The 15,809-nt window shown below is 36.9% G+C and overlaps 1 protein-coding gene across 3 annotated transcripts in view; it reads right to left on the bottom strand.

Moving 5' to 3' along the window:
* GRM5 (glutamate metabotropic receptor 5) overlaps nt 1-14,063 on the bottom strand; it is a 224,440-nt gene extending 210,377 nt beyond the window's left edge. For all 3 annotated transcript variants that reach the window (XM_085216405.1, XM_019612348.3, XM_085216406.1), the window contains exon 1: nt 13,385-14,063. In XM_085216405.1, the coding sequence (XP_085072531.1) occupies nt 13,385-14,063 (679 nt within the window). The remainder of the gene's footprint in view (nt 1-13,384) is intronic.
* Between the last annotated feature and the right edge of the window lie 1,746 nt (nt 14,064-15,809).

Here is a 15,809-nt window from a genome sequence, read left to right as displayed (position 1 = left end):
TTTAGTTCCATTGCACTCTCTGGGCTAAAGAAATAAAACAGCTTACACCATGAAAGAAAAGGACTCAGGCTGTAACAGTAAAGTAACTCCAAATTGTACTATTTGTGAATACAATATTGTTTTCATTAATCTTTCATAATGACATACGGGCACCAGTTGAGGTCAAGGCACCTTGATGTTGGGTGCATAACAAGAAAGAAGATCTAGCAGGTCAAATGAGTAGAAGATAGAAACACAGTGATGCATAAAGGTATTAAGAGTGCTAGTAAAACAATAACAGCATCAAAAAAAAAAACAAAAAAAAACCACAACCAACACCACACAACAACATTAGTTCTTGGTTTGTGAGAGAAATCCTCACATTCCTGTTCAACAAACTAGCAGCACATGTATACTTAATGACACTTAACAAAAGCACATTGACAGGATCTCAGAAGCACAGCATTGAATATAAGGTCAGAGTAAGCAGTGGTTTGAGTGGGGATGCAATTTCCACAATCAATTTTCCACAGATAGGTCAGGCATCTCTGCTTAATATTGAAATACTGATCTGCTCAGGAGATTATTCTGCTGTAGGGATGGGTTCTTCAGTACTGAGTTTTTATTAGAAAAGTTAAGCACCCAAATAACATGTAGTTTGTAAATGATTGGTAAAAGACATTTTATTAATCATATGTAAATGATTCATAACGTAAAAAAATGTTTTATTAAAAATAAGGCAGTAATATCCTTTCTTACTGCAGAATCTTTTCTATGAGACATTGTCTCTTAGTAAATGCAGACTTTTCAATTGTAAAGATTACGCTGAGTCAAAATAAAATCACCATGGACTTCAGAATAATGCAATATTTTCCAGATTAAAATATTTCAAACAAAGTTTGGACAATATTAAAAATGTGATCAATATCCTGGGATCTATGTTTACTTGGTATTTGACACTTTTTTTAGATAATATTTAAACTCAATGCAATCAGCCTTATTATTCTTTCATAGAATAGAATAATCATAGAATCATAGAATCCTTAGAGTAGGAAGGGATCTTCAAAGGTCATTTTGTCCAACTCCCCTGCAATTAACAGGGACACCATGGCTACATCAGGCTACATCAGGTTGCCCAGGGCCTGATCCAGCCTCACCTTGAAAGGGGTGGGGCATCCACCACAACTCTGGGCAGCCTGTTCCAGTGCCTCACCACCCTAACTGTAAAAAACTTTTTCGTATATCCAACCTAAATCTACTCTCTTTAAGCTTAAAACCATTTCCCCTTGTTCTATCAGAACATATCTTGCTAAATAATGTGTCCTTCTTTCCTGCAGCTCCCCTTTAGTTACTGAGAGGTCTCTCAGATCTCCCGGGAGCCTTCTCTTCTCCAGACTGAGTAGCCCCAGCTCTCAGCCTGTCCTCACAGGGAAGATGTTCCATACCTCGAAGCATTTCTGTGACCCTCCTCTGGATGCGCTCCAACAGCTCCATGTCTCTCCTGTAGTGAGGATTCCACATCTGGACGCAGTACTCCAGGTAAGGCCTCAACAGCACAGAACAGAAAGTCAGAATCATCTCCTTCAGCCTGCTGGCCACGCTTTTTTTGGTGCAGACAAGTAAACTTCTTACATCAGGAAAAATGCTGATCTTTGAAGTTGTAGCATCTTCTCATGCATACATGCATATTAACAGAATAGTTTTATTACAAATGCCTCTAACACTATTTTTAGAGGACAGCAAATAATAGCTATTGGATCTGAAGTCTTCATTGTTAAGTCAAATCCATGGCTATTCAGATGTGTGGTGTATTGCTGATTAGACTCAGAGAGTCTAATTTCACAGATAATGGATTGAGAGCAGTCCTGAGGAAAAGGATTTGGCAATTTTGGTTGATGAGAGACTCAACATGACCCAGCAATATAGTGTGTGCTTGCAGCCCAGAAAGTCAAGTGTTTCCTGGAATATATTAAAAGAAGTATGTCCAGGGGGTTGAGGGAGGTGATCTACCAGAATCTACAGGAGCTGTTGGAGAGGGTCCAAAGGTGGGCCACAAAGATTATCAGAGGGCTGGATCACCTCCTCCATGAAGATAGGCTGAGGGAGCTGGGCTTGTTCAGCCTGGAGAAGAGAAGGCTGTAAGGAGACCACATTGCAGCCTTCCAGTATTTAAAGGGGGATTATAAATAGGAGGGGGAATTGACTTTTTACAAGGGTAGACGTAATATGACAAGACAGAACAGTTTTAAGCTCAAGGCGGGAAGGTTTAGATTGGATGTCATCGGGAAGTTCTTTACAGAGAGAGTGGCGAGGTACTGGAACAGGCTGTCCAGAGAGGTTGTGGATGCCCAATCCCTGGAGGTGCTGAAGGCCAGGTTGGATGGGGCCCTGGGCAGCCTGGTCTAGGACCAGACCTGGAGGCTGGCGGCCCTGCATGTGGCCAGGTGGTTGGAACTTGATGATCCTTGGAGTCCCTTCCAACCCAAGTCATTCTATGATTCTACGATATATTAAATATTCAGGTCCAGGAATTGTGTCAGTGAAACTGTTTTTCTTGAGCACCACTTCTATTTCTGCACTTAATTTCTCTTTACCAAATTCTGTCCTCTTTCTTCTTCACCTAGGTTTTTGATTTCTGCTTCCTGTCCTCTTACTTAAGAGTCTTGGCTTTCACATTCATAGAGTTCACTCATTCCATTCTACAGCCCATCTAATAAAATAATCTGTGATAAAACTGCTGCAAGTGAAATTATGTAGGATTCATGTCTTTGGGCTGACATCCCAACAAGACAGAGCAAGAAAAGCACTACCAAATCTGTGCAACTTTGTTCCAGATTGCCTGTAGAAAGAGCATAGCAATGTTGCACTGTTTTATGGATTTTGACTACCTTTGGCATGTTTTCTTTATGGACATGATTGGTCTACTGAAACACACTTGTATGCTGTTTTCTGGCTTGACTTTTTCTTCATTTATCAGTATAAATACAGAGATAACAATACACTTTGCCATCAAAACTTCCATCTCACTTTTTATTTCAGTTATGTGTTAAGCTTATTCTCTGCATATCTCAGTTGAGACACGTTAGTCACAAATGTCAAATTAACTCCCTGGTCTGTGCAGTCAAAGATATTGTAGGGTTCTATAGGGTCTGTGCTCATACAACAAACATACCTTTGGGACTTGCACCTGTATTTTAGCTGGCAGCATGATTAGATCCCATATGGTTAATGAAATGTAAACGTGTCAGTATTTTGTAGGCTGAGATCTGTCACACGGAGGTGTTGGATGTAACACCCACTCTACCAACTGTTCAAGAGTAGGAAAAAGCTAGATCAGTGAAAAGCTTGTATGTAAAAAAGAAATAGGAACCAGCTTTTAGGCTTTCAGTTTTCCAGGCTTTTGGTGTCCACAGTCTGTCTGCCTTCCTAGGGGGGGAGATATGTCAACCAATGTATTTTTCTCAGTAACGTTTCAGAGTTAATATATATTCAGTATCCTTTCCAAGGGCATGAACACACGTGGTTGTTTCTAGAACATGTACACAAACTGCATGTCCATGGATTTCTCTGGACTACATTATTAGTAGTATCTGAGTGTTCCTAACTCTGTGGACGACTGAACCTCAAAACACCTCCATCACACATTTGAAATGTGGGTGGTTGGAGCAAATGCTTCCAGGACATCTATGTCTGCCAATTCCCATCCTACAAAATACCAAACTATTATAAAGTCATTGAACAGGCCCACTTGCAGATGGTTGCAAGCATGTCCACAACAAGTCACAGAAGGGGCTGTAGGCACATCCATCATAGCTCAGATCTTGTCAGTTGTTCTCCAAAACTAGCAGATGTCGTCATCTCCTCAGTGTCATGCCCCATACTTTACCTACCAGTGGATGGATCAACTTGAGCATGACAAATGGTGCAGCCCCATGCAACCCGGGGTATCTGAACCAGTATCTCCATCATGTCGCACTCACAAAGTGTCTGCAATTTCGTCACATCCATATGTATACTCCAGGAGAACACAGATCTCTTACTTCCTCATAAATCAACTCAAACTCTCTGCTCCAGTAGCCACTGTATTGTTTTGCATTCAAAACCTAATTCACACAGGTCAAATTTTATAGTGTTATAAATTTTGGCATTTTATTTTGTTTCCCACTCCTGAATGGAATATTTGAATGGACCTGAAATAAATGACATAACTATGCTTCCAACTCACTGAATCATGAAATAACCAACTAGCAAAGGCAAATTCACAGCACATAGATGAAAAGTCAGTAGTCCTTCTTGTCATTGCTTGGCTTAGTGACACACACACCACCTTTTGTGGACAGAGAAGTTTCAGTATTGGCCTGACATGGTCATACATAGCCATGCATGACTCTGAGGTTTCTCAGCACATCATCTCCTGGGTCAGCTCCATCTACATATGACTCTTCCCACAGAGTTGTACCCGAAGGCACCTTCTAGCCCTGCCTGAGCAGCCTGTGAACAGCTCACGTAGCTGAAGTTGTCTGCATAAAACTGTTCGTTGAATATATTCATGAATAATGCATAGAATTGTAATAAAGTCAGCCTGGGAGCAGGGAAAGAAAAGGACAATGCCAGCCTGAATGATTCAGACAGTTCTACTTAACAGGCGAGAGGCCAAAGACAGAGGGAGGGTAAGGAAGGTCACTAAATTGAAGAAACATCCAAGTGGGAAACAGAGGAGGAAAAGATAAATTGTTAAGTCCATAGGTCTTGTAACCTTCACTTTTTCAATAAAACTGCTTATCAGTAGGTTGATATAACTATAAAGATTGCAATCTCTTGTTGATTATCTTAGCAAAAGGATCTGGATTTCCAGCCTGTTTTTGTCATTAAATAAATCAGACTTTTATACAAAATCCATAATGTTGAGATTCTTGAATTCATGCTTTACCAGATGCCTTCTTTTAAACTACTTGTGTAATAAAGATAACAGAGAAATAAAAAGGCAGAACTGCTTACATGACAAATACACCCTTAACTTCTTTTCTGTTTATAAAAGCGAATGAGAAACCTCTGTCTATTTTTAATGATTTTTTTCTCTGGTCTTCTTTGGAGACCTCCCACAAAATTCTCAGCAGAGTGCAAAGACTGAATGGAAGTGAGAAAGGAACAGACCTTAACTGCTCCTCTTCTGTCAGCAGAAGGTATAAGACCCCTTTTCAAGCTTCTTGCTTTTCCTTCTTTTCTGTGCCTAAATATAAATGCAATCACTTCATGATGTCAGGATGCATCTATTCTGCTTGTTCAGTGCAGTTCCTAGATCACAGACATCTATAACTTTTGTGAGCCAGAAAACACTCTGAAGAATATGTCAGTATGTTCCTTGATTACTCGCCTCTCTTGCTTACAGAAGTCGTCTCTGAGGCAACATGGTAGAGAAAAGATGGATGGGACACAGTTTTGGGCTGTTCAAGTACAACAGATGTTTTGGCTAGTAACCCTATGAAAATGTAATTTATAACTAAGTTGGATATGAAGACTGTTGACATTTATGAAGGTGATACAGAGGAAGAATTTCAGCTTATATTTCCCATTAAAGGCTCTCTGAAAGAGAAAAAAAAAATGTCCTGTGTTCAACTAAATGAAAAAGGTACAAATCTAACAACTATGATACTCCATAAATGTAGAACTGCTGAAGAATGTATCTACTTAGAACCCTATTTTTAAATGAGCACTTGGATTTCAAAATGTGAATTTTAGAAGACACCTGGACTAAATCTGAATTCTCCAAATGAATGAACTTTAAAAAATGTACACAACATTGATGACCTTTATTTTAACCAAGGTTCAATCAACTTTATTTCCAAATCTGTGCATTGTATCCTATTCATACAATTATTGACACCAAAATGACAATCTTATTTTGACTGAGGAGGGAGAAGAAAAAAAAATGTTAAAGAACATGAGGGTAGAGAGAAGTAACCAGAAAAGGGCAAACAGAAATAATACTGAGGAAGGTGAGCTAGTAAGCTAGATGGCCAGAAGATGGGCTACAACAAAATGAAGGAAGATAACTGTAAAAGGGAAACATATATATATATACATGTTTATAGGCCAAAACTGCACTGGTTTGCTGATAAGGTGTGCGTAAACAGCTTCTATGTGGATCTAAAATCGATTCTGCAGGATTGCAAGCTGAAGAAGCATAAGTAACGCTTCCACTAATAAAAAGAGCAAAAAAAAGGTGGTAAGTACTCTTTAGAAAGGATCTTGACAAAACTAGAAAGATTTTTAAAACTATCTCTAAGAACAAATACTACTCTACAGTACTTTACAGTACTTTACGGAAGGGACTCAGGAACTGAAGTTCTTTGTTTTAGCCAGAAGAAAAAAAGCCTGGGAAGACACCATCTGAGAACATATCAGAATCAAGAGGCTATCGGTTGGAGCCTCTTTCTTTTGGACAGGAAGGATAATTCACAGTCCAACCGGATCACCCAAGATTGAAATGAGCATTGTTGTCACTTAAGGAATATCGTGTGTATCTTTGTAAACAGTATGTTTTAGCTTAATCAATAACTACTAATTGACTAATAACTACAAATTGACATTTTATATAGCAAAAGTAATGGTCTCTGCTGTGCTAGACTAAGTATAGTTATATGTACAGTTGCTTAAAGCTGTACATACTCTAGAATATCAAAACTGGACAATTGGTTCACCTGTTGTAACTATCTTGTTCATAAATATTTTAGCATAGACATAAGTAATTGCATAAATACTAATCAAAGGATTCTCTTGCTAAAGTTTTATTTTCCTTTTGGTAGTATCTCTATTTGTATTACTAAGGAATTTTTCCTCTTTGTGCCTCTAATATCACCCAGGAATTTAGTAGAAATCTATCTCAGGAAAAAAAAAGTTTTTTATAAAAATCATACCTTAGGTGATGGCAGATGAGAAACATTTGACTAAATCAGAACAGACTGAAGAACAGATATTTTTCCATATATTTCCACTCTTCTCAGCAGTTAAGTTAAATTTTGGCTGTAGGATCCATTCACTGAGCAAGTTCACTAGGCACTCCTATTATTACCTTTGTAACTTGTCTAGTATATATTGGACTTCTATCAATAGCAATCACAAATACATAATTTGTCTACCTTTTAGCAATATATTTGATACTACATGGAGGTTTCTGCAAACATTACCTGAATCATGTATCAGGCCAGTCACAAATGCTGCCAGACACTTGTATTAAAAAGAAATAAATACATATAAATAAATAAAAGCCATCTATTAGAGGGAATCTTCACTGCAGTTTTCTCCAGTCAGCATATTTAGAATGATGAGTTAAATCACGTTAGTTTAAAAACAAGGGTGTGATTTATGAAACGCATTGTCTCAAAAGTCTGCTGCCAAGGTAGATTGTAACTGCTTTGTTAGTAACGTTCCCAATCACTATTTTAATGTACATACTCACAATATGCATATTTATAACACTAAGCATTACAGCATGGTATGCTTCCACATCACCAGAGGCTGCAATCATATTTTAGTAAGATGGATGCAATGTTATCTTCCATACAGTGGCTTCCAAATTAAATTAAAGCAAAGTCTACAATATTTGGTTTATCTCCAAGATCACTGTCTCCTTGTTTCAAATGTTTCAGAAATCAGCTAGTCAGAACTGCCTTGGAGAAGTCTGAAAAGTTTAAAGGATCCAGCACAGGCCTTTTGTCTTTCTCAGTCTACAGAGAAATTGCAAGTTAACTGAAAGTAAATTAAGTGGTCCTCCATGTATCAATCAGTGATCCTTAATTACATGGAAACATTCTGATTTTGAAGCAACATTGACTTAACTCCTACACTACCAAGCCACCAGACAAGCAGTTTAACTAACCTATGACTTTTGGCATTGCTTCAGTTCACTACAAATGTAGTCATTTTGGCTTTTAATTCTGACTTCTGAAATATAGTGATTATTTTTCTATGGCATATCTGTTTTTCAAGTGTATGACACGTATTCTTTCATAAACAAAATAAATTTGCGTAGAAGAAAACTAATTTCAAAAATTAAAATAATAAAAACCCACAATTAATTCATGAATGAAGCATTGACAAAGTAAAACATTCTCCAGTCTTTAGACCAGTGATTCTTCCATTTTTTAAATAAGGTATTTAGACATACATTTTCATTGAATTTGAAAATATTTGCATGGAATAGTAATATTCTGTGTGTGTGTGCGCGCGTGCCTAATTTATATGCATTTTATGTAAATATAAAGAGAAATATCACTTATTTAAAAATTCAATGAATCTAATTTTCAGTTACATTTTTCTGTGAAAAGCAAAGAGAGTTTCTGAACACAATATTTTGTATCTGAAGAAGAAAAAAAGGTGGATTCTGAAGGAAAACCTCCATAATCATATAAACAAAATTTACTCCAATCAGCAGGCTTAAGGTATACTTATTGCAGTTCCTTCATTCGTTTCATCTTATTCCCACACACACTATGACTAATTTTCATTTTGCTCTTTACCTGGTTGCAAAGGGTATAGGCAAAAATAGTCTTGTAACCAACCACGTTTGAACAAATACAAAAGTAAATGTGTGAAATAACACTTATGTGACAAAAAAAGAGTTCTTTTTCTGTTATACTTCCTCGGGTATGTCCTAAGAAAAGGAAGGTGAATCACCTGTATATAAGCTTTTATAATAAATTTAAATAGAGGAAAGTGTTATTAAAAAGAAAGTATTTTGAGATGAGTTTGAGACAATGCTTGTCTGTAGAGCTCTGTAAAGAAAATGTTAAGAGTACTTTGCTTCTTCAGGTTGTGTTCAGAAGTAAATCAAGCTTTTTAAATAATGAATTGAAATTTATCTCTTGCCACCCTCAATAAAGTTGTACTTTTGTGAGTTTGTGTTTTGCCAGCATATATAACCTCTTCATTCAGGGAGGCAAAGAAATGGTTTCCAATAGCAATGAAAAATGTCATTCATATTATCAATTCATCTGGCTCCAAGTAAATTTTATGCAGAGACTTACAGGGACTGACTTTATTTCTGGCTAGGAAGATCTGATCCCAATGTCACTGTAGTCAATGTGAGAGTTTCAAACAGAACTTTAACAAAGCCTTCTCACCTCAATGATGGTGAAGAAAATCACATACATTTTTCTCCGATCTTTGGTCTCAGAGAAAGACCAGAGAATGCTTTCATATGTGAAATGAGGTGAAGCATCCTTCATCTCTTGTGACACACAGCCAGATTCTTGAAATGGTGAAGCAAAAAAAGGCTGAGGCAAAACTGGTTGCTTGAGCTTCACAGGTCATCTGCATATGAGACCCAAAATCCAGACATGGGTCTCTCCTGCACAAGTATTATGTAGACAGCACATAAAGCTAAGAAGGATCCATCATATACTTTGGAAAACTGGGGGACAAAGCTGCGGGGCTTATCTCTGCTGAGCTGATTTGCTTCAGAGAGATGCATAAGAGAGGATGAGAATCTTGGCAGCATTATCAACTTAATGTCTATCAGCAATGTCGATTTAAGCAGTGAAAGTTGTTTTAAGAAAAGTTGCTTTAAATCCACTTTCTATTACAGTGGTGGAAAAAAAAAAAAACAGCAAACAATGAAGTCAGCTGAGAGAATTAGATCAACATGGAAACCACAAAAAAAATGGTCTCTGGCACATCCTATGTGCTATAGCAATTTCTAAAGTAAAAGAACCTTGCTTCAGGCTTTAAGGGATAAGTTGCAGCATAAGGAGTTTCCAACCATACTTTCCCTCTTGGCCTGCTCACTCCTGCTCCCCTGACCCACAGTGTTAACATATCTGTTTATTGAGCCACAACGTAAATTGGATTCTATAAATGATGTGGCTTTTCAAAAAAAGTGTCCTGATGATGAGTGAAGGAGATTTACTTCAAAGCCAGATTGGTTCAGAGTAGAACTCCACAAATTAAAAGCAAGGAAGAGTTGGAAATTGAGTTGATACAACTGACGTTTCTGAGTCATATCATTCCTGATAGAGCTAAGCATCAGGAGTTACAATCTGGAACTAAGACTTGTGAAGATTTCTAACTGGCTTATGTAAAATACACTGTTATATTTACACATGTAAGTGGAAATGACTCTTGTTTTATGACAAATATCCGTCATTTGTTACTCATATTTCTTGTTAATTAGATTGGAGAAATTTCCTACTTAAAATTATTAGTAATCACTGAAAATAATGTTTGCCACCTTCCCATTAATAGGAAAAAACATTACTGCATTACTGTGAGTGGCTACTCGCACAGCTAGAGGCATCACCTGATTAAACCATAAAGGTAAATTTCAGAGGAGCAAAGCCTACTAGCATCTCTCAAAATATTTGCATATTTTAAATGTGAAAACCTAGAATTAATATTTAACAACATTTTCTGTTCAACCTCCCAAAATTTTAATCCAACTCATTTAGCGTGATTGGTAAGTACAGAAGGAAACATGCAAACAGAAAGATTTTTGTGATAAAATTATTCTCAGACGTTTATTACACTGGACCAAAAAGAGACCTATAATTTTGTCTGTTGATGGAACTACCAAAGCCATGAAATAACGAAGAATTTTCAGCTTTTTCTTTTTTCCCAATCTAGCTATGAATGTTAGGACCCTCCCTATCCTTGGAAACCATAGAATCATAGAACTGTTTTAGTTTAAAAGGACTTTTAAATGCCATCCAGTCCAAATCCCTTGCAATGAACAGGGACATCTACAGCTCCATCAGGTGCCCAGAGCCCTATCCAGCCTGACCTTGCATGTCTCAGGGACGGGGCATCCTTCCCAGAAACCAGAAATCTTATGTTGGAGTAATCTGGCTACAGCACAAAGATTAGCTAAAGATATTGAGTGCAGACTGCCAGAATTTTAGGAGGTACTGAATTAAATTCTAGTGTAAATGGGAGAGCAAGATCTTAAACAGAAAAAAAAAAAAAAAAAATAGTAAGAGGAATCTATTTTTTTTCTGAATTAGAATTTTTCTTGAATTAGAGAATGTGAATGTAGGGCACTAAGTATAGAGGCACTATTCAGGATATTTATAAGTAAACAATTACTCTATTGAAAGGAAATTAATTCAAAACTTAAAGTAATCCATATTATTCATATCTCTTTTGCTTGCTTACTGAATTTCCTTACTTCAGCATAGCAATTTTTTTTTTATAGCGACTTTTTTTTTTTTTTTTTTTATAATCTTTCTGTTCCTGGAAGGAACAATATCTGCCATAACATTTAAAAGGTGCCCAGAACATCAGCTTTCAGAGAAGTACCTTCATAAGCTTGTATTTGTCTATCCCATTACACATACCATCTGTTCTACTGTTACAAAACGCCTGTATGATGCTATTTGATTGCAGATTGTACTCACCATCATGACCAGACCATGTATATAGAGTATAAGATTCCTGTAACCCAAAGTTAATGTTCATTCACCGAAGTCCAGAGTTATACTGCTGTAAATGTGGCATGAATTGTATGAGGCCTTGGGTATTAACTGTACCACCTATCTTGTCCACTTAGATGTGGGTGGAAGTAGGCAAATCTTACTGAAGTAAAGTCATTCAACAGCTCTTCTTCACACTCAACTCATCTTGCCCGCAGCAGCCACCTTGAGTTTCGATCCTTGTGTTTCTATTCCCTTCTTTCCAAAATACAGAGCAAGGTTATTTTGCCATGAGATTAACATGCCATATGCTACCATCTGCTCCAAGAAGAGTATCCATGGGAAGTGGCAAAAGTGAGTATTTTCACCCTGTGCATTCAGACCTTGACAAAAGCTTGACAATTCCCCACTGAATACATAAGCATCCCTGCTCAATAAGCAGAAGAGTAAGAATCATTCAAAGTAAAAACTATACAAGTTTTCATAAGTAGTCAGGATATACAATCTCAAACTAATGCAATGCATAACTGGCATCATTTTTTACTGTGATATTGTGCATACACATTTGTAGAGGAAAGGCTGCACACCAAACCATGCCAAAGGCATCAGCAGACACAGAGTAGTTTCACTACATGATATGACATCAGATGATTTATACATTATTATTTAAACTGCTAATATACTCATGCATCCCCAGAGAATTGAGACTAAAGTTATTTACCAATCTTCATTATCATGATGGAATAATGATTACAACAATCTTCATCTAAGTTCTAAATTGAATTTTTTTTTTTTAACACTGCAGAATGAGCTTGCTACGTATCTGTAGGAGTATAATGATTTCTACATACTTGCATTCAACCAGCGTTCCACCAAAAAGGGCTTTGAATAGTATAAATTCTGCCAGAGAAGCATACTCTGTGTGTGGGAAGGACAATCTGCTTTCTATTGGTTGTAATAAAGCCAGCAGCATCTGCTGCTGTTCAGCAATGCTGTCACCAGTACTCAATCTCTTAATAATGTGCTTTTTTTTTTTTTCCCAGATCATATTCTGAACCTGTCTGAACAGAGGTGAGACTCTAAAATTCATCACAAAAGCTAATTCCAGAAAACATATTACACTGTGATGCCATTAAACAGGAACTAGTGAAACCTTCTCTTTAGGCAGTATGAAATTGTAGTCACTCACAGCAAGATAAAACCACTCAACCACAAGGAATAAAGAATTAATGTAATCTTTTCCATAGCATTTCCTTTTAATCATACTCTTCTGAGTGCTAGGCAAATAAAATTAAGCTCTAGCTGAAATTAATAGAGAAAAGAAATACAGTACATAGTTCTGATTTTCTGGACACCTGATGGTGTGTGAAGAAGATGCAAGGAGAATTCTTTTGCTCATTTCTAAATCCAATGGTTAGATACAGAGCAAGGAGTGGCTGCAATACTCCATGGAGTACTATAGAATGGGCAGAAACAGTACTGATCTCAAGAAGCTGGGACAAATTGCATTCAGATATTAGCCAGAACCACAGGTCTTTTAGTAGTCAAGCCTCTGTGGCTCAAGTACTAATCATTGGTTTAGCTACTGTTTCAAAGGATGATTTAGCTTTCTTCAACACTAGAAAGACCAAGCACTTTCTCGTTACCCACTGATATCAATATAGTCAAAATTATTATTCCACATAAATATATCAAATTATTGTAGTAAAATTAATTAATTAATTAAATTAAGGTTAAAAAAAAAAAAGGAAACTCCAGAGTAAGTACACAATTTCTCCTTTAACTCACACAATCCCGTATTTCAAAGTGTTTTCAGTGGTTATCAAAACAGTGCTACCTCAGCTTGGTACAGAATGTGAAACCAAAGTTAAGTGAAATTAAAGTCTATGCACTGGATAACTGACTGACAAAAAGTATCCATCAAATTGTCACCATCTAGCTCTCTGACCACAACAAAGTGGTTCATAGGTATCCTTATATGGGAAGAAACAGCCTCTTACCTTCAGTATGTACAGCAGAAACATAGGTCCAGTTGTAGCGCTTGACAATGTCCACCATAGCCCGTGCTTGCTGTGCATCAGATGGTACAACTCTCATAAAATACTTGAACAGAGTTTTGTCGCTTAGGTCCATGCTTGTGGCAGAATAAGCAATCTGAGGTATATTGAAAAGCTGCAGTAAGTTCTGAACCTGGATAGCAACTGAGCTAGAGCCAGGGCCAATGACACCAACAATGGGTTTCTTGGAGTGGAAAGATGATGAAGATCCATCTACACATCGCACCATCCCTTCCTCTTCTTCCGATGAAATAAGAGAGTCCCTTATAAACTCAATGCTTTGCTCTAGAGCCACAGCAGAATGCCAGCAAGAGTCCCTTATTTCACATCCTAGTGTTATATTTGGCAACAGCGTTGGGTCCAAATTAATTCTGTCAAGGGTATGTAGCATTGCCTCCACTCTCTGAATGCCATACTGCTCTCTTACCTCTCCACATTTCCTCTCATGAACTTTGTCAACTGTTGGTTGGTGGTGGACAGAGAACAGAGCTCCAATGATAATATCACCAGGCATGTGTGCAACCACCCTTCTTTCATTGGCCTGTGCAGAAACCAAAAGCCTGAAGTTCCCACAGACATCTTCCTTCAATAATAGGATTGCAAGGAACAGCAAAAGAACCATTTTAGGAAACGGTTTAGGCTGGTAGAGACAACATGATTGAACAAAATTGAGAGTTGGTCAAAAGCAGTTATCAATTCTTTTGGATAAACAGAGTAGAATGCTGGTTAATCAGTAGTTTGCACGTTTTCTCTAAGGTGTCACCATCATCTCCAAGTAGACAGTGGTGCAGAGCTGTAAATGTGATCATAATCCTCATAACCTTCAAAAATGAATAAATAAAAGAAATAGATTTAAAATGAGAAATAAATTCAGCTTTGTAATCTTTACTTAAGTTGCTCTGCTGTCAATGACTGTTATCTTGTCTCCTCTACACATTTGTTTCTGTCATTATTCAAGTTGGAAAGTTTTGTTCTAATTCAATGTTTTGCAATCTTAGGCTTGTAATTCTGCTGATATAAAACGGTGTCTTACTCTTGGATGCTTTTAAAAACTCTTTGGGGAAATGTTTTCAAAACTGCAAAATACAGACAAGTATTAATTTCCAAAGAAAGATATTGCCACTTCTAATACATCTTTGAAAACAACACTCTTTACTTACAGATGTTTCCCATATCACAAATGTATCTATCACACTAATGCACCTAATTCAATACTGTGATATCAAGTACAGCACCAGCAAAATTTTTTTATAAATAAAGTCATTCCTGATATATGATCAGAAATGCAGAATCTGGCTTTTCCAGTCTGAAAATGTTTCTTCTTTGTGAGCCACAGTATGAAATGAATGATCTTTAAAGTAAGCTAAGATTAAGAAATTTGATCTATTTAATAACATTTGTTTTTATTTTAACCATGAACATTTCAGCAGAAGAATAACAGATTCATTTCAGTTCTAAAGCAGCAGAGTGGAATCATTTAATATACTTAAGTCAAAAATCACTAAGAAGAAATTCAGCAAATCTCTTTAGGGAACTATATAGACTTTACTAGAAAGAAGAAAGCACAGATACTATATAGGTGCACTGATGCCTAAAATATTTGATCTGCTACATTTTCTGACAGTCTGCAATGCGATCACCACTCAGTTTTACCACTGGCAAAGGATCAAAGAGAGAAAGAAAGAGAGAAAGAAAGAGAGAAAGAAAGAGAGAAAGAAAGAGAGAAAGAAAGAGAGAAAGAAAGAGAGAAAGAAAGAAAGAAAGAAAGAAAGAGTAAGAATAATTATCAGAAATGATTAATCTCTTAGGCTGTGATCAATGAGCTTGAGAACATACTTGAAGATGTTCTGTACCTAGCAGTGCAATAGTCTGCTCCTGCTTTGAAACATAGCACTTAAACTGTAGTGTTTAGCTTGCTAGTGGATCCACTGATAGCAAAGAAAGTTAAACACACTCTTGCATCAAGGAAGATGCTGAGCTAGTTAGTGAACCACATGCCCAGTCTCATTATTAGCAAAACAAAAGCAAAACTATAGGACCTCACCTAATCTCAGTTTTACTTACATAAATATTTTTATAAAATAATAACATTTATATAATAAATGTACATAATAAAAAAAGAATATAGGAATTTCCATACATTTCAGATCCATCAGTAATTTCTAATCCATTGATACGACTCTGACAGCACTCTGATGCTGCAAAGTGAAAGAAACCCTTTGCAATGGAGAGTCTATCTCTGTGTCTTCCAGTGTCAAAATTCAGCAGGAGTAAAATCCTGGATTTACCACTCAGCGCTAGAGCATTCAATACACAGTGTCACAATGAACACCTTCCTGATTCCAGCCAAATCTAAAAACATTTTTTC

The sequence above is a fragment of the Meleagris gallopavo genome, chromosome 1 (assembly GCF_905368555.1).
Source record: "Meleagris gallopavo chromosome 1, MGAL_WU_HG_1.1, whole genome shotgun sequence".
Classification (NCBI taxonomy): domain Eukaryota; kingdom Metazoa; phylum Chordata; class Aves; order Galliformes; family Phasianidae; genus Meleagris; species Meleagris gallopavo.
The sequence above is the reverse complement of the archived record's forward strand: the minus strand, read 5'-3'. Positions and strand labels throughout refer to the sequence as shown.